This window comes from Myxocyprinus asiaticus, chromosome 23, assembly GCF_019703515.2.
Source record: "Myxocyprinus asiaticus isolate MX2 ecotype Aquarium Trade chromosome 23, UBuf_Myxa_2, whole genome shotgun sequence".
In the NCBI taxonomy this organism is placed as follows: Eukaryota; Metazoa; Chordata; class Actinopteri; order Cypriniformes; family Catostomidae; genus Myxocyprinus; species Myxocyprinus asiaticus.
The window spans coordinates 11,042,255-11,062,892 of record NC_059366.1 but is presented as its reverse complement, the minus strand read 5'-3'; the positions used below and the strand labels follow the sequence as shown (position 1 = coordinate 11,062,892).

Sequence of the window (20,638 nt, the reverse complement as noted above, 5' to 3'; positions counted from 1 at the left end):
AAAGCTGTGAAAATGAGAACGAGAGAACAAGAACTGGCAAACTGAAGGTTTGGAAAGGAATAGAAAAAATGCACGTTCGAATGATTGAATAGATACAAATGGCGAAAACAAAATAGGGGTGGAGAAAGAAGAAAAGCAGTTGTTTGTCAGTGGGAAATGGCTGTTTTGTCAGGCAGAGCTGTGAGCAGCCCCTCTCCTCATCAGTTATATAAACTCTAATCTTGTTAATCTCTGCTCGTTTGTCCTTACATGCACACAAACTCTCTCTCGCTCTGTCTTCACTTCAAACTATTTAATACTGTGGAGATTTGTGGCAACCCGTTCATTGCCAGAATTCGGACTTTTGTTGCCTTTGAGTCATGTCGGAATAATTGTATTTACAAGATGAGCGCACATGAACCTCACCACAATGTTGTAATTACTAGTGGGAAACTCTGGATTTTCATTGAGCCGTGCGTGGGGTGTCAATCATGCCGTAAACAAATCAGTGTTGGTCAATAAATAAAGAAGTTTTCCAATATGCACAAAAACACAAAGCAAATACAAATATTGGGAGAAATTTTAATACAATGGAACGATTTTCTTTAAATATATATGACTATTTAGCAAGCTAGCTCACTGACTTACATTTCGAACTTGGCGAGTATTAATTTTGGACCCTTGTCAAAGGTAAAAGGTGTGTCTGTATCTGTCTCACCTGTTTTGTGTGTCTGTGAGTTATTCTTCAGGTAATGTCCATTCCTGTACATATCCAACACCTTTTTGAGGTGAACCAGAGTCTCATCTGTGTCCCAGATCAGCTCTCCTGAAACACACATATAAAACATAAACAACAATCAACATTTAACCTTCTGTATAGTAAGAAGAATTTATGCCCCCTAAAATGGCTACTGAATGATGTGAATATGGCGTTTCGTGATGCAGGTCTTTTGAAAATAGAGAAAGAGATAGGATCGAGGATTAGCCCACCCACGCTACCCGCGACTTCATGGACTGTTGTGTCCCAGAAAAACAGATTTCAATCATTATCTGATAAGCCATTACACTGATGAACATTCTGATAGAGTGCCCAAACCAAGGAATTAAAGGGATAGTTCACCCAAAAATAACAATTCTCTCATCATTTACTCACCCTCATGCCATCCCAGATGTGTATGACTTTCTTTCTTTTGCTGAACACAAATGAGCATTTTTAAAAGAATATCTCAGCTCTGTAGGTCTAAACAATGCAAGTGGGTGATCATCAGCAATTTAAAGCTCCAAAAAAGCACAGAGAGTGATAGTAAAATAATCCATAGGACTCCAGTGGTTAAATTACTGTCTTTTAAAAATTCTAAAATCACACTACAATTACTTCTGGTCATTCTTCAATGCGTGTTCATGAGAATGCGAGAGGTTGCATGAACTGAGTCCTCTCATGAACGGGTATTGGAGAGCAACCAGAAGTAAACAATTATAGTGAAAAATACTTATTATATTGATCTGTTTCTTAGATATTCTTCTAAAAATCTTTGTTTGTGTTCTGCAGAAGAATGGGATGGCATGAGGGTGAGTCAGTGATGAGAGAATTTTCATTTTTGGGTGAACTATCCCTTTAAGGGCAGAGACAGAAGGCATGCAGGAAGGGAGAGAATGAGAAATGTTGGCATGTGAAGAGTAGGATCTTTTGTGGAGAAGAATGCTGAAAAAAGGAGTAAGGGATTAGAATTTTTGGGTGGTTTGGTATCTGGTAAAGGGGCCAGTTTTACCAATTTGGTATTCTTGCTGGAAAAGCCAGCTATATGTTGTTTCTAACTGGTATAAACTGATCATTTATGGTCAATAGCAGGTTCAAGGTGGTCTAGACTTTGATCAGCTGCATTACTGGAAGGTGGACCTGGTTTTAACTGGGTAGACCATCATTATTCTAGCTGGTCTAGATGGTTTATAAGCTAAAATACTAGCTGGTGGACCTGGTTTTGACCAGGCAGTTAATTTTTTTCAGTAGCTGGTTTGGATTATAGATCAGCTGAAATACTGGCTGGTGGATCTAGTTTTGACCGGGTAGAACATTTATTATTTAGCTTGTCTGGATGGTTGATCTGATGAACTACCAGTTAGTGGACCTGGTTATGAAAGGGCATTTTAACTATTATCTAACTGATCTAGATTGTTGATCAGCTGAACTACCAGCTGGAGTACCTTGTTATGAACGAGCATTTCAACTATTATCTAGGTGGTCTAAATTGTTGATCAGCTGAAATACTAGCTAGTGGACCTGGTTTAGGCCAGGTAGACAATCTATCATCTAGCTGGTCTAGATTGTTATACAGCTGAACTAACAGCAGGTGGACCTGTTTTTGACTAGGTAAACAATCTTTGGTCTAGCTGGTCTAGACAGTTGGTCAGCGGAACTATCAGCTGCTGGAGCTTATTTTGACTGGGTAAATCATCTATAGTCTAAATGGTTCAACAGTTAAAGTACCTGATAGGGGATCAGGTTTTGACTGGGTAGACCATCTTTGGTCTAGCTGGTCTAGACGGTTGATCAGTTGAACCTCCAGCTAGTGGACATAGTTTTGACTAAGTAAACCATCATTGATCTAGTTAGTCTAAATGGTTGATCAGCTTAACTACCAGTTGGTGGACCTGGTTTTGATTTGGTTCACCATCTTTGGTCTAGCTGGTCTAGATGGTTGTTCAGCTGAACTAGCAGCTGGTGGGCCAGATGTTGACCAGGGTAGACCATCTTTTGTCTAGTTTGACTACCAGCTAGTGGGCCTGATTTTGACAGGGAAGAACATCTTTGGTCCAAGCTGGCCTATATTAGATGGTTGCTGACAGATCACTATACCTTAAGCTAATATGACCTGTTTTTTTTTCCAGATTTTGAGAAGTGGAGCCACACTTACCTGTTGAATTCACAATTTTGTCCAGAAGGGGTCTCAGTGGTGTGGGGGCACTGTGTGGTAACAAGTAGGTGAAGAAAAATCTAGAAGAATGGAAAAGCCTGGTCAGTACTTAAATTTGCATTCAAAACCCCAAAATACACATATGAAGCACAAGTCAGTTCAGCTGTCTGAAATTTCATGCCATGAATTGCTCACCTGTACGCATTGTAGAGGTTTCTCTTTTCGTTGATACCCTGACAACGCCCCTTGTGGCAGGGGAGGGTGAAGTTGCGAGCAGGGAACTCCATCAGGCAATCAGAGGGAGAAGAGGGTGAGCAGGGTGTCTCCTCAACACTGGCGTCATCCAGGTCGGTCACTTTCAACACTCCCCCAACCAAGACGAACTGCCGTGGCCTGAAGTCCAACAGGGTGACAGACCCAAGCGGGGAGTGGGCCAAGTAGTGTAGCAGCCTCATCAGACTCAAACAGATCTGTAGATACACATGGGAAGCATGAAAGTGTAGTGTAAATATGGAAAGTGAATCTTCTCTTTTTAAATGTAGACCAAACAATCTTTCACTGTTTTACAAACAGTGCATTGCAGGGTTTCCAAGTCTTACTCAGAAGTTTGAATATTGTTCTAAAATCCAAACTGATTTACTTAAGTGTCTTCATGCCATAACAAGCTGACTTCGATGTAACAGTTATTTAAATATACAAAAATTAATAGGAATCAATTCACACATATAATGTTTATGAGTAAACTAATTTTAGGACGGGGAAAATAAAAGGGCTGAATGCATGTTGCGATTAGCTGAATAAGGTGTATAGACAGATTTGTTAATTGTAATGGTGGCCATCTAGATTTTAACCATCTGATTTGTATTTTGAGTTGTTGTTTTAAAAACTGTATTTGGTCTGGACATTATCCCAACCCTTGACCTCGGACTTTACTAGGTCATGGGTTGAGATTTAAGGGCCAGAGTAGAACTGATTCTGACAGCCCCAAACCATCTTTTCTTTAGTGGAAATGCATGCAGCTATTCCAGATTGGGCACTGGCACCAGTAACCTGCCAGTAAAAAGGGTAAAGCCTGGTTCACATTATACAATTTTGGCCATGATTATGCAGAATCGGCGGTCTATGTTCGCTTTGTGTGACATGTTCACCAATGACAGATTAGTTGTCTTTGTGATGAATCTTAGCCTCCGAAAATTTCTGACTGAGTTCTGATTTTGTATTGCAGTTATGCAGTGCGACTTCTCCTATGATGGCAAGATAAGATCAAACACTGTCAATGCTGTCAATCAGCATGACTGGTACCAATGTCTTGGTTAGGATGTGTATCGTACAGTCAGACATAATGTCACACAGTGTGCCATGGCTTTTTCCTAAGATTTCACTGGGATTCTATCATAAAGTCTGACAAACAACAATTGTAAAGGACTGTAAAAATCACAGTGTGCACCCGGCTTTAGTGTCCAGACTTTTAGAGTTGGGGGCGTGTCAATTAAAGAATCATGGTGACAGTTGGTTTTCATTCTTTTGCACTAGTGCTAAAAAGTTTCCTGTGTTTGTCAGGAACTGAAAATTAGAAATTGGCAATATAAAATGAGCAATATTAAATTACCAAAACACGTCCATTTTACATAGACCAAAATCAAGCAGCACATCATAATTACAAATTATAAACTTGTAAGTAAGAACTTCCTAGTAGGATTTCAAGGCGCCAATGGTCCTGGAAGCACCCCCTTACTTCAATCTCCACTTCCTGACCCATGGGGCCACTTGAGTATGTGTGTGCGTGTTTGTGAGTGTGCGAGTGTGCTCCTTGAGTATTAGCCTCCTTATTGCGTGTGAGCATTCGAGGGGTGATGCTGAAGCTCTTGCAGCTGGTGAAAGCATGGAAGGACACCTTGAATTCAAGCAACACCTCCATCTACCATGTTCTTTAGGCCAGAGTTCAGAGGATTAGATGGCCATAGGGAAAGTTGGATGGATTTGAGATGGGTGAACGCAACAGAAAAATGGAGAGGAGAGCATAAAAGAGAAGCAAACATAGAGGAGATGAGGGGGTGGAGGAGACGCTGCCCGTGCCTTTCACAACAGACAAAAGCTGCTCTTAATACACTCCGGATTAGCAACTACTGGGAAAGGTCAGCCCCCGCACAGTGTGTGACTGTGTGTGGGTTTGTGTCTCGCTTGACATAGCAGGCAACCAGTAGCTTTGGTAAAATCATTTAGAAAGTGATTGTAAGAAGTAACTATCAAAAAAAAAAATGGATTTGTTTTTTTTAAGAAAATACCATTTTACCATACAAAATAGTGTTGGGGGTAATAACATAAAAGTAGCACTTCTACTAACTTAGCTACATCTTTTGTAGCATGACAGTAGTTTAGTACTTTTCAAAACAGTATAGCTTATCCAATAACTAGCTACTTTTTCCACTGAGTAGTGGTGTAGCATGACAAAATGCTAGATCACTGATTTAGTGTCACATTGTTTGCACACAAGCAGCTTCACAGACGAGTGAACAATCAATAGTCAAGGCAATGATCGAATGCACTCTTCTAAAATATGTAGCATTGGAAAGTTTTATTTATTCTCAATTATTCATTCCTCAGACCCAACTGAAAAAAAAAGACATTTTAAGTCCCTCTGCAACCTTTTATATTTTTCTTTTCTTTTTTTTTTTTTTTACAGCAACATACAGTATTTACTAACAGATAAGTGCTGCTTTTGCTTACTTATTTTAGTCAATTATATGCATTAGGTTGTATTTAAGCATTTTAGTGACTAATGTAATTTTTTCTGATCAAGTTTAATGCTGTCACCCTACTTGAGATGTATACATTGATATAAAAACACTCATTGTATTTGTGCCAAACAATATGGCTTGGATAAAGTTATAAATTATGTAATTGGATAGTTATGCATTTATAAAGATATTGCCCAGTTATAGCTTAAATAAATGTAGTTACTTTTTGTTAGCAGCTCAGTGTAACTTACAACACTGAAAAAAGTGCTAGCCTACAGTTGCTACCTCAAGTATCTATTTTTACTTGATCTAACCAATAAAACTTACTTCCGCTGGTGTAACATAATTTGTCACATAAATTTAATCAGATTAAATTACAATTTTGAATTAAATAAAAGCAGTTAATTTAAATGTTACCACTTAAGAAACATTTTTAGGTTCCCTCACAAAACACGTATTTTATAGTGTACTTTACCCAAAGGAACTGACTCCAGTTTTACTATTTTAAATGATGAATTATCAAGCTACCATTTCAAAGTAGCTTCCCCAAAACTGATCCATATATGCAACATTTCCTGTACATAAACATACACACAGAACTGCCGCTCACTGGATGTTTTTTGTTTTTGGCACCATTCTGAGTAAATTCTAGAGACTGTTGTGTGTAAAAATCCCAGGAGATCAGCAGTTAATGAAATATTCAAACTAGCCCATCTGGCACCAACAATCATCCGTGTGATTATCTAATCAACCAATCGTGTGGCAGCAGTGCAGTGCATAAAATCATGCAGATACGGGTTAGGAGCTTCAGTTAATGTTCACAAAATGTGATCTCAGTGATTTCGACCGTGGCATGATTGTTGGTGCCAGACGGGCTGGTTTGAGTATTTCTGTAACTGCTGATCTCCTGGGATTTTCATGCACAACAGTCTCTAGTATATACTCAGAATGGTGTCAAAAACAAAAAACATCCAGTGAGCGGCAGTTCTGTGGACGGAAATGCCTTGTTGATGAGAGAGGTCAGCAGAGAATGGCCAGACTGGTTCGAACTGACAAAGTCTACAGTAACTCAGATAACTGCTCTGTACAATTGTGGTGAGAATAATATAATCTCAGAATGCTATTCTGAGATGCGGGTTGGTGCTGTTTTGGCGGCACGAGGGGGATCTACACAATATTAGGCTGGTGGTTTTAATGTTGTTGTTGATCAGTGTAAATGCAAGTGTGTTAATGTTTGGTTGTCTCATATTTGGTTTAGCTAGTAAGGAGAGCAGTATGTGTATGGGCGTGTCATCGCTTCAGGGCCCGTGGAGAGAGGAGCTGGTGTAGACGGCATAAAGGCATTCGTCAGTATACAGAGGAAATGGCTCTGGACCTAAATGAGCTATTTGGAAGTCAGCAGATGTGACAGCCTCCCCAGAGTCTATTAGTGCCTTATACATAATTCAAATGTTGCTAAAACATTGCTGGAGTGTTTCTGCTTTGTTCCACATGCACACAGAGAAAGAGTCCAGCAGTGCAAAGACAGTGTGATTGCAAAGGACAGTCTTAAAGAGACAGGACACATTTATGTTTATAAACCTGGTGAAACTTAACTCTCTGGCTTTTTTATGTATCTTGATCAAATCTGTTTACTCAATTCCATTGTTTGCATGTAAACATGCAATGCCAAACTTGCAGGCCGATTCTGAGCTCTATATAGCAGTAGATGCAGCAGACCACCATTATCTGACACACTTTGGCAGGACTATAGACTACAGCATCACTGACTACTGTGATCCAGACACCGCGCATCTGAATATATGCCAGATTATGACACACTACTCCATCATTTGATCATTACTGCTGATTTGATCGATAGAATACGCACACAAACATCTCTTTTAAATAAAATTAATTTTACCACCTGCTTTCATATGGCTGTAATAGCACAATGTAAATTGCAACAGGCAATTTTTGTGAATGAAGCACAATCTATAATGAGACTAATTTACGTACATAGAAAGTCATAATAATGACTCACTTTGAACACTCATGACACAGCGCAATTTCAGCGCTGATTGTGCCTGATTAAACTAGATTGCAGGTGGTTAGTGAATAAAGGCGGTTTTACACGGGACGCGGTCACCGCGCGTTCCCTGTTCATTTTCAGTGAGAGAGAGGTGGCAGGTGGCAAAACGGAGGCGGCAGTCGAAGCTTTGTCATGCACGACTGCTCGTGGCGCACACCGTGCAAGATAAAAATATTTTATCTCTCTGCAACTGCCGCTTGTCATTGACCAATCAAAGCTGAATTTATTCACAACCAATCAAATTACATTTAGCTTTTCTGTAGTCAAAAACAATATGGAGAAGCATATACTCGCTGTTGCTGAATTTCCTGACCTATATAACGATTTTTTAAGCATTTATAAACAACCTCATGGGAAGCTATGAGTGGGCGAGTTGGTGTACCAGGTGAAAACAGACTACGGAAACATGTACAGCTTTTGTTTGGAAGATAAACGACTGTGCGATGTATACAAAAGGGCCATGGACCGTCTATATTAATATAAAAAAATAGTTTATTACAATATTTATAGTTATACAACATTTTATGAAACAAATTGCATTTTATTTATGTGCAATCACTTATATGAAAACTAATACAATATTTACAGTAATCGTCTCAGAGACCCAGTATCTGAGCTGAAGCTGTAGGGGGCATTATTGCACTTCTACTGGCATGTTTCGCATCGCTTCTCATGTGAATGGAAAATGCCTGTACACACAAGAGGCGGCAAGAACGCAAGCAAAGCCTGCCGCCCACCGCGTCCCATGCAATGCGCAAATGTTGCGGAACTGTTTCGGAATATCAAGTACTTCATGGAAAACCTCACAAACTTGTGTCAACTACATAAACACATTCATAAAATGTCTAAAAATAAAAGGGAATGTGCAAGAAAAGCCTTAAATGGGCTATAAAAACCATGAAATAATCAACATCAGGAATTCTGTATTCACAAACTTAAAGACAATAAACTTGTTTCATTCTCATTAAAATGGTTTTATTGTTTCAGACTGGAAATTATTTTGATATCACTGAAATATCAGGAAATCACTCCAGAAAGTGAGTGATATATAACAAATATATATTAGCAGAATACTGTGAGGTATGAGTTATGGAAACTTGCAGCCTGCCACAAACTGGAACTGGTAGTGCTGAAAAGTCTAAACTAAAGGACAGTTATGAATTGGTTTGCTGAGCAATATACTGTTGTGCTGACATGTAGATGAGTGTGGTTTGTTCCCTATTAAAGCACTGAAATTTTTACAAAGCGGCTTCACTTTTGTGCTACGAGTGTGTTGGTGTGTTGGTGAGTGTGTTGTGTCTGTGGTTGTGAATGTGCGTTTGGGTGTGTAAGTGTGGTTTGGTCAGGAAATACACTTCTAGGGATGGTTTTAGGTTTTGTGCATGTGCACAAGTGTCAGCTGGGGTGCAAGTCTGCGATACTCGCAATCCATCGAGCCTGGCCCACAGTGAAATCTTAGTGATCCAAAATCCTGCTCTACATAAAAGTACATTAAACAACAAATATGTTGGCTGTGGCAGTATCACATCACAAAACATTTTTACGTTCAATGTGGACAGACAAATCGCTTGTAGCTTATCAGACTTTTAGACCCTACATACATCACAAATCTCGCCATTTAAGGTCAATGTTCTAAGATTATCTGAAGCATATGTTATGAACAGCTGTCTGTTATCAGACGAAGAGCTCATGCACTGGGGTTTCATTCTTTTTCATTCTCTCTGCACAGGATGCGCTCTGACCACAGGAAGTCAAAGCAAATAATTATGGGATGTTGCCTCGGTGATAGTGATCAGCATGGTTTATCAGGAAGAGCAGCGCTGCTGTACAGGAAGCTCAGGGGAGAGTACAAGGCATCACTCATGCACCCAACTCTCCAGAAGCTCTAGATAGAACAGCTTCACTTAATAGGGTGCACTAAAGAAAGCTTTGACGGAGCGTTTGACGGCTAGGAATGCATACGATGCGAATCGGATTTCTAAAAGCACTAATGGAATTTATGCCTGCCTTAAATTCTCATTAGTCAATGGATGCCTGCTTCAGGGTGCGTTACAGTAAAAATGAAGGGCAAATTCACTAAAACGTTGTGCCACTTTTGTGCACAGCTAAAACACACCTCGATATTATAGATTGCGTTTTATTCACAAATGTTTTCACTATTTGTTTGGTGCAGTTAATGTTGCTCTGTTTCTACCTGTGGTAATAATTGGAATTTTGTTTAAAAGAGATGTCTGTGAATATTTTCTAGCTGTTATGGCAGCAGTAATTCATTAAAGTTACACTATGTAACTTTTGGCCCTCTAGCGGTTGAAGCGTAAAACTGCAAGTTACTTGCAGAGGAACACTGTTTTGGTAATTACGTGAGATGTGCTCCAGCTCTGCTCTTCTGCGTGGATGAATATGATGGTTTGAGGAGTACCGGTGTAACCATGGTTACAATAAATCATCTTATCAGAGCGAATGTCACTAACCACAATAAAACTCACCCCCTCCCCTCAATAAATACAAAAATATATATAATAACTAAAGGAAGATAAAGACGGATATCCGAAAAATATGAGCTGGTAAGTAACATATCTTCCGCTGTTGTTTTGACTTATTGAAAACAATTGTTTTAAAATAAATAACGTTACAAAATTTAGGCAATGATGACATTAGACATAACGATTTCCAGCTATGTCAGTTAAATTCAAACAGTGGAAACGGTGCAAACGGCAGAAATTATAACTTAGCTAGGAGGCAAATAGTCCAAGGTAGTAACTGGTTTAGAGATCAGCATTGTTACTCGCATAAAGTAATTTTTTTCCCCATTGTCCTTCCTCGAAAAAGAAACTAAAAGCACTGCAGTACCACAATCTAGAATAAAATGGCCAATTATAGTTGCTAATGCTGTCTAACGAAGTACCGCACTAAGAGAGCTACCTGGCTTACTATCGATCCAAATAAAATCCTTTAAATCTTTTAAGATCTTGGAGTTGTCGCCACCTCTGAAAAAGCCAAGCCGATGCTGTTTGCCGTTTTATTACGGGCTCTTTCCCTTCTCTTTTTACTTGCAGACTCTTCTTGGTTCAAGGTTTCATTATTTTGAAAATAGGGTGATTCCCCAGAGGGTTGCCTTTTTGAATGATCCATGGTCAATGTCGCTCATTTGTTGTGGCTAGAACCTTTAGCTTCAAACTACTACCACACCTATCACCGCACATATACACGCGCTGTATAGCTGGACCTTCTTTTCTTTATTTACGGACATGACATAAAGGAAGTATGCAATTTCCTGCCAAATCCGCTCTAAAATATAAATCATTTTTATAGGCTCTCTGTAGTGAATTGGGGTAAGACAAAAACATGGTTTGGAAAACGGCGTGTTGGTGTACTTGCTCATTAATTAAATGTATTTAATTTCTAACAGAATAAAAAAAAAAAAAAAAAGAAATCTTACATAGTGTAGCTTTAAGTAATTCGGTCTTAGATAGAGAAGAATGTTGTGATCGGGCAAATATCCAGATGCGTGGTGTGAATAAACACATTTTCTGTATGTTAAAAAGCCAATTCAGGTTCACAAATTTCTTGGGCATGTTTGTGCAGTTACCTGATTTGCATAATTTGCAAAAACAATGCAGAGAGCATGCACAAATAAACATAACTATCAGTGGGCACAATTCATTCGCAATCAATCCCCCCCACATTTTTTCAACTTTTGATCACATGACGGAGCAACACGTTCTCAAATCCTTGCTTTTTTCCCTTAAGTCATAGTGATGCACCATCCCACTGAAATCAAAGGATTTGCAGGGTTATTTGATCCACCCAAAAAAAAAAAAAAAATCTAGTGTGTAGATACCATTACACTGTATTGTCTACTAGTATAGATTGCAGAGTAGGTCCTCTCTCTTTTTTTCTTTCTTTTTTTTTTTTTTCAGGCTTTTTGGCTCTTTTTATCATAGTGAAGAGGGAACAGGAAATGATTGTGTAGATAGAGAGAATGTTATTGAGATGTTGCAGGCTAGATTCAGACCTGCATCACCCATAAGAAAGGACCACCACTACTCAACATGTCCAGAGTACATGCACTAATCACTGCACCACAGCTTAAAATGTTTACAGTGCATTATGAAATGCTTGTAATTATATGAAATGAATGTAATTCAAACAATAAGGAGATAAACTGCTTATATTTTGAATTCTCTACTAATAATATTAAAAAATAAAAAGATTACAAACTACATTATCAGCATAACAATTCTGAGTGAGTATCTTAGATTTTGGTATGTCCCCCTTTTTGCATGGAATCCACACATTTAAAAACCTGATGATCATGTTATCCAGCATGATTTGAGCATGTTACAAAGAGCATTTTGAAGCCTTTTACACCTGGTATTAAGATGCGTCTGTGTCTGTGATCTGATTACATGTGGTCAGGTGAGACACATCGCTGTTTACACCTGGTCACTTAATGCACCTTCTGTGACCACTTGTGATCGCATTTGGAGGGAAGGGACTCTGCTTCATGACGACATACATCAATCACTATGTCAGTGTGTACTTCAAGATAATAAACCGCAACAAATTCAGAAAAGACAAAGAAAGCCTGAAAAAAATGGTGCGCTATTTCGCCCAGATGCAGCTGAAATTTATTTTTAAGCACAAAAGCAACATTTCAAGCAGAATTGTCCATTATATTAGTGGATTACCTGTATTTACCTGAGCTGCAGATTTTCATGCTTCTCATAAATCCCTGCATATTGATTTCAGACACACTGAAGAAGATCTGTGATGTTCTCATGCTTGTGTGTATATTCGCTTTTTTTATTTTCTGATCGGACAGTTATTTCCTTTTAAAGCCGCTCATAAGCGGCAAAGTTAAAACTATTATTTTAGCGCAGCGGTTGATTGACAGGTGAGGAGTGGTGCTTCGCGGCTGCCAGGACGCATTCAGGATGGATTAGCGTTTACACCTCAAATGTGATGCGGTCAAATGTGTTTTTGTCCACATTCGCATGTGTTTTTTGTGATCCGATCACAAAACGTTTTAGACCCCATTTAGACCTGTATTTAGCACCGACCACATGTGACCGGATCACGAAAAATGCATGTTAATACCAGGTGTAAATGGGATATTTGTGTGTTTCAATAGAAACAGGAAAATCTGACCTTTTGTACAAATCAATCAATCAATCATTTATTTCTATAGCACATTTAAAAAACACTAACACATATCCACCTACACAGATCTGTAAGCTACTGAAAAAAAGATGTGTTTTAAGAGTGGATTTAAAAACATGAATGGAAGGAGATCATCATATATGAGGAGGTAAATTATTCCACAAGCGATGGGCTGCGACTGAAAATGCATGGTCAAGGAGTTAACATGGTCAAATTTGCTTACGTTTGAATTAGTGACCTAAAAATAGTGCAGAATCTTTCTTCTATTTCTTCTTCATACTTCTTCATGTTACATCATAATTTTGTTTTCAAATGTACTTAATTTTAAACTTTATTTATTTCCTGGTTTAAATGAAAAACATTCCAGATTTGGTCCAATGTGACCCCACTGAATATAAAGTATTACCAATGTCAAAAAAGATGGCTTTTTCTATCGTAGCTCCATCTTGATCAAGTCAGTTAAACAATAACCTTTAATTCTGTTATTATAGTAAAGTAACAAAAATCACAGGTTCAATTTGTTCACAATTCTAAGCTTTGATAAGCGCTAATACACCCCTCCATGTTCCTCCCTCTAGCTATAGACAGACACTATAGATGGAATGTGTGATATGACCTCTGCAGTCGCAGCCGCAGTGACTCACCCTGAATCTTTCCTCCCAGGGCATCTGCAGCAACTGAATCATCTCCAGCGGGCTGCCCAACTCTGTGATTGCCGTCACCGTGTCCTGTATATCATTGCTGTCCTGGTAGCAGTAGCCGTACAGCTGCAGAGGAGAGAAAGACCATCTGTCAGCACACTGTGCTTTGCAGATAACAGTACTGTGTTGAATTTCACTGTTTTGGCCTAGACGGGGACAATTCTGGTCTCGGCTGGAGGAGAAGCCAAGCTGAGCAAAGCATTCAAAGGCCAAGAACAGACTAACTTGTGATAAATGGAAATTATTATGCGTTTAAGAGATGTAATAGGTAGAACTAGATTTTTAGATTTTCTGATGGAGATGTGAGTGGTGCTTTCCCATGAAAACGTCACTGTCACAATGCCAGGGTGATGTGAGTGGTTGCCAGGACGTTGCTATTTGGTTGCTGGTGTGTTCTGGGTGGTTGCTAGGTTGTTGCTGTCTCCTGGGTGGTTTCAAATTGGCTCAAGTCAAAAGAGCCCACCTTCTTCATTGTAAGTCTTTGGGGTTTTTTCCCCCACTCGTTTTATCATCCACCAATCGCTTAGAAAAGTAATTTAAAAATAAATAAATACATAAATAAAAAAGTAATGAACCAGGAAGACGTACTGCAGCTTGTAGTAGGTTACATTGGCATGTGCTTGTTATATTTGGAGGGGGTCTATATGTTATGGCCACTGCTATCAGACTGTTTCCCTTAACGTTGCCGTGACGAGCTCTGAACAGCGTCGGGTTTGGCTCTTTGCTTACAGAAACATTTTCTTTAGCTAATTCAAGCCAAAGAAACTGGTTAAAAATTAAACAGCATAAAATTTCATCTAAAAAGAAAACACGCCCACTAATATCAGGAGGTTGGATGGAGAAACGGGCTGTTATATTCCTCCACAACCAAGTGGGAGTTTCAGTTCACTTAGAGACGTCAGTTTCTAAGTTTATCTGAGCTTTAATCATAACCTTCAAAGTTTGTAAGTACAAGTATGCTCTTACCATAGAAACAGAATTTGTATTGTATGAAGCGGATGATCTATTTCAGATGGCATTTTATTTCATTTAGTCATGCCAATCACACTTGCAAATAATGCTTGACATCTCAGTCTGATACAATGGTAGAGCTAAAATTGGCCGGCAACAAGGCATTGGATGTTAGGTTGCTTAGCAAAGTTCACACACACACACATACACACACACTGTGCATAAATCTCAATCAGAGTGTGGGTGCACTTGGGATATTTCATGACTGTGGAAAGCAATATCCACCGATCAGCCACAACTTTAAAACCACCTGCCTAATATTGTGTAGGTCCCCCTTGTGCCACCAAAACAGCGCCAACCCGCATCTCAAAATAGCATTCTGAGATGATATTATTCTCACCACAATTGTACAGAGCAGTTATCTGAGTTACCGTAGACCAATCTGGCCATTCTCTGTTGACTTCTCTCATCAACAAGGCATTTCCATCCACAGAACTGCTGCTCACTGGATGTTTTTTGGTTTTGGCACCATTAGGAGAAAATTCTAGAGACTGTTGTGTGTGAAAATCCCAGGAGATCAGCAGTTACAGAAATACTCAAACCAGCCCATTTGGCACCAACAATCATGCCACGGTCCAAATCACTGAGATCACATTTTTTTCCCCATTCCGATGGTTGATGTGAACATTAACTGATTTTATGCACTGCACTGCTGATTAGATAATAGCATGGATGATTGTTGGTCCCAAGCGGGCTGGTTTGAGTATTTCTGTAACTGCTGATCTCCTGGGATTTTCACACACAACAGTCTCTAGGCACAAAAATAAAGCGACATTTTAAATAAACATATACAAAATTACAAAGAATTTATGAATCTATGCAACCAATATTTCTAAAGTGTAAATCTTATGAATGAAAATGTGCACATTGTGATTTCAGATCGGAAAGCTGCGGTCTCTGATAATTGTGCGTGTCTGGAGCTTTTCGAGCAGGGGTGACGTTTGCATATGGCAGAGTATGGCAGTTGCCATACCCTAGCATGCAGACAAATCCACAAAAATATATGCCTCATTAAGATGCAGTTTGCTTGTCACTTCAGTCTGTGTCGGCCTCGTTTCCCCAAAGCATTATAAGACCAATTATATCATAGAAAGACCATACGAATCATCTTAGAATTATGGGCTGTTTCCCAAAAGCATCGTAATTTAAGTACTCGAAAATGGTCGTAGATCTAGTGTTCTGGAGTAAGGACATAATGTATCTGCCTTATGCAGACACCTGCAGGACAATCACGAAATTACACCTTATACAATTTAATACAGTTAATGTCTTACACTTTATACAGATGTGGTTATCCAAGGTTTTTTTTCCATACACTAGGTTTTTATGAAATGCCACCACGGTTGTCAAGTGTAACATTAACTAAGATACGACATCATATACACTTTCTGCTTCTTGAAATGTCTATATAAATGTATCACATGATTCACATGTGATTCCCATGTATTCATTTATAGCCTAAACCTGAGTTGTGATGATTTCATGTCGGAGCATGTTTATCCGTCTTTTAAATTTGACCACATTTATATCCACATCAGCGATTAAAGAAATTAACTGGTTAAGTCTTTATTCCCAAAAAAAGTTAAGATGCTCCATAAAGGTTTAAATGCTCAATAGAGTATTCATCTATTCTGAATATTCCTCCTTATGTAAAATGAAGAAACTGAAACATGCTCCGTCTTTTTTTCTTCTTCTTTAAACTGTGCTACCTCTGGTAAGGCGCAATATAAATGTAAAATTATTATTTATTATTATTAATATTTAACTAAATAATGGTGACTTATCGTAAAAGTTTCTGATAGAATTACGGAACTTTCACCTGTTTGTAGGCTATATTTATTTTATTTTTATTTATTTTATTGTTTGAATTTGTATTTATTATTCACTGAAAAATGTGTGCTTGACATTTCACATTTTGCATGACACATCCTGCTTTCAGAATAATGTTATACATGCACAGACAAACATAAATTTTGTTTAATGCAGATATTAATATCAGAAATACAAGGAGAAACCAAAGTTAACAACATATTCCACAGTTAATGTGGCCAACAAATTCAGCTTCATCTGGTAAAATATATATATATTTTTTAAATAATAGTTGTATAATATAATTATGAAAAGGCACATACAATGCATATTTTATTAATTAAAAACTATAAATGTAAGAGCAACATTTAAATATGGGCATTTCATTTAGTTTGGACGCACTTCCAGTTTAAGCCCCACCCACATCCGGTTTTATCCGAATACAGAGACAGATACAGATAATTTTGTCATATGAACAGATACAGAGACAAATACAGATAATGATTTCGCTACACACCCTTATGCAGCAGTTTCCTTCAGGATCAAAGCACGTTTCATTTTTTCGGGCAACATAAAGTGGTGTAGTTCCAAAAATTGACTGTGATAAACCCTTTGGCCTTTGGTTTCATTAAAACATTTTCAGAATGAAAATTTACCGGTTATAACGGTTACCAGAATTTTAAAATAAAGTTTTCAATCCGGAACAATTGAAAATCACTTTGTTCCCGTTTTCAGTTATGTTCTGTAAAAATGTAGTTCGTTTTTGGTTTTCGTTCCTTGAACCGTTTTTAGTCACTGATAGTAGCCATGTTTAATTTTGTGGTTCCTTTGATTTTACTACAAAATACCATGGTGACACTATGGTTACTGTAGTAAAACCATGGTTATTTTTTGTAAGGGAAGGTAAGGGTTATGATTAGGGGTAGGGGTTTGTGAAGGGTGCCTATGAGACTCTTTTTTATGTCTATAAAAACGCTGTAATGATGCCCCTATTACTGGTGATGGGATGAGTCAAAAAATTTTTTGTGGAAATCAACATTATGCCACAAATGAATATTCCTTTAAAATAAAGTGTTGGATAGGAGGCTAGCTACTATTTGATTCCTGTAATGTATTGATTTGATATTCTTTTTGTTGATTGGTTGGTCTCTATGGGAATAAAAGTCACACCTTTTCGACTGGCCAAGTCATACGAGATTGTATGACTTGGCCTATGCAGAAAGATTAGTAGTCATGAGACTGTGTTGAAACAGCCACATTATTCCATCCCTTGTCTCAGCATTGCCCAGAGACCATTCGGTGACCAATTGATGCATATTACCCACAAAACTGTACAGTGCTTTCTTGATCTGGCAAGCTCTAATCTGATTGGCTGACTTTACACTACTTCAGAGAACAGAGCTTTTATCTGTCCATTGGAAAGCAAAGTTGTGTTTAATTTATGTTTGATATAACAAATGCTTGAGGATGAAATAATCACTGAATATGCAGAAAGATAAGTGGCATACATTTCTTGAAAATGTTTTGGTTTGAGGTACTTTAACTACATATCTATTATCAGAGATGTACATTGCACCTATTTTCAGAGTTAAATCTGAGAAATAATCAGTACTTGTTAATTTTGGATGGACAGAAAGTCTGGATGGACATTTTTGCTACTCTCCCTGTGTTGCTTACACAACAGCTCATAGAGACTGCTCTGCAATTGTTTTTTTTGTTTTTTTATTTAACAACGGTCTGCTTTTGTGGGATAATTCATTTATAAACCCACCCCTAAATGAACTGTGGTTTGTCGCTTGATGTCATTCAAGTGCTCTCTTCCTGTCTAAGTGGGCAGTTCTTAGCTTGGATTAGGTGCAATGTGGACCAGACCTTGTGCCGTTTAGTCAAAGATCTGGCTATGCAACACTCCACCATCTTGGTGGATAGATCCATTGGAAAATAACTTGGAAACCTGTGTTGCTGTCTTTTTAGCTGTTCAATTTTGCCAGCTGATTTAGCTGGTGATCAGCAAAAGCTGCCTAACGCTCAAACTCAAGATCAGTTTTAGCCTGTAGTCCACAACAAATATATCAGGAATGCGATGCCTGATAGGTCCCGAGATACCATCTTATTTGGCTATCTCAATCAATGTCAAATTTAGGGCAAAACTGTGGATCTTGATAACTGTCCCTGTGGGAGGGTCTTGAACAAGTTTTGCCTCTGATATGAAGCAGAAATTGGGACAATCTGAATTAAGATCTGTGTTTAAGGGTGCAGACAGACTTGTAGTGCAAAAGCTTTCCCAGGAGCTGGCGAGTGAGCAAAGGCCCTATCTCAGATTAAACACTCTAATGACTGTTATCAGTAGGATTCATCTAAAACATGAGAGTGTGTGTGCTTTGATTGTTTGTTTGTGCTCATGCAACATTCTTGTGTGTGTGTGAGCACACTTGTTGCAGACTCCATGGCTGCTTGCAAGCAATAAGACAAACCTGCACATGGAGGAATGCTGTTGTCTGTCTAGCCGCATGGTGCCGTTTTGACTGACACAAGCTCAAAGGTCAACTTGCCCATTCAGTCCATTTACTATGAAGGGTTTGTATATGTCCAGAGCTGATTTGTAGCAGACCCTTGAATACTTTGTCACCAAATGCACCAGATATATTTTTCTCAAACCTAAAAAAGTTAAATGCAGCTAATTTATTATCAATGTAATTTTGTTGAACAAAAACTACCAAAACATTTGACAGGGTTTCCATGATCATGGAAAACCGGGAAATACCAGGGAAATTAATTTACAGATTTACAGGCCTGGAAAAAGGCGTGGACATTAATAAAAATAAAAAAAGTCATTGACATTTCTACAGTGGAAAATATATATATATATATATTTCAAGTTAAGCTCTGCTCTGAAATATTCCATGGGCAGAAAATTGCTTTTTGTGAGTGCAATGTTGATACAAAAAAAAAAATACAGTTGTGCTCAAAAGTTTGCATACCCTTGGAGAATTGGTAATATATGTACCATTTTTAAAGAAAACATGAGTGAGTAGGCAAAACACATTTCTTTTATTTCTTATGGGATTCATATTCAACTGTAGATTATAATGGCACAATCATAAAACAAAACATGGCAACAAAGAAAAAAAATGAAATGACCCCTGTTCAAAAGTCTGCATACCCTTAGTTCTTAATACTGTGTATTTCCCCCTTTAGCATCAATGACAGCGTGCAGTCTTTTGTAATAGATGTCTATGAGGCCCCAAATTCTTGCAGGTGGTATAGCTGCCCATTCTTCTTGGCAAAATGCCTCCAGGTCATGCAAAGTCTTTGGTCGTCTTGCATGAACCGCACGTTTGAGATCTCCCCAGAGTGGCTTGATGATATTAAGGTCAGGAGACTGTGATGGCCACTCCAGAACCTTCACCTTTTTCTGCTGTAACCACTGGAGGGTTAACTTGGCCTTGTGCTTAGGGTCATTGTCATGCTGGAAAGTCCAAGAGCGTCCCATGCGCAGCTTTCGTGCAGAAGAATGCAAATTGTCTGCTAGTATTTTCTGATAACATGCTGCATTCATCTTGCCATCAATTTTCACAAGATTCCCCATGCCTTTAGAGCTCACACACCCCCAAAACACCAGTGAGCCACCACCATGCTTCACAGTGGGGATGGAATTCTTTTCACTATAGGCCTTGTTGACCTCTCTCCAAACATAGCGCTTATGGTTGTGACCATAAAGCTCTATTTTGGTCTCGTCATTCCAAATTACAGTGTGCCAGAAGCTGTGAGGCATGTCAAAGCATTGTCATTTGTGGCATTGGCGCAGTAAAGGCTTCTTTTTGGCAACTCGACCATGCAGCTCATTTTTGTTCAAGTATCGTCGTATTGTGCTCCTTGAAACAACCACACCATCTTTTTCCAGAGCAGCCTGTATTTCTCCTGAGGTTACCTGTGGGTTTTGCTTTGTATCCCGAACCATTCTTCTGGCAGTTGTGGCTGAAATCTTTCTTGGTCTACCTGACCTTGGCTTGGTATCAAGAGATCCCATGAATTTTCCACTTCTTAATAAGTGATTGAACAGTACTGACTGGCACTTTCAAGGCTTTGGGAATCTTTTTATATACTTTTCCATCTTTATACAGTTCTTTTCTGCTCCCCATAGCTCAGTATCTAGCTTGCTCAGTGCATCTACGTGAGAGCTAACAAACTCATTGACTATTTATACATAGACACTAATTGCAATTTAAAAAGTCACAGGTGTGGGAAATTAAC

The 20,638-nt window shown here is 38.6% G+C and overlaps 1 protein-coding gene across 1 annotated transcript in view; it reads right to left on the bottom strand.

Moving 5' to 3' along the window:
• The window catches only part of LOC127413702 (extracellular tyrosine-protein kinase PKDCC-like), a 47,990-nt gene that overhangs the window by 11,436 nt on the left and 15,916 nt on the right, over positions 1 to 20,638 (bottom strand). The window contains exons 2-5 of the mRNA XM_051651051.1: positions 13,508 to 13,630; positions 3,087 to 3,361; positions 2,892 to 2,971; positions 698 to 805 (exon numbers count right to left, since the gene is read on the bottom strand). Of these exons, the coding sequence (XP_051507011.1) occupies positions 698 to 805; positions 2,892 to 2,971; positions 3,087 to 3,361; positions 13,508 to 13,630 (586 nt within the window). The remainder of the gene's footprint in view (positions 1 to 697; positions 806 to 2,891; positions 2,972 to 3,086; positions 3,362 to 13,507; positions 13,631 to 20,638) is intronic.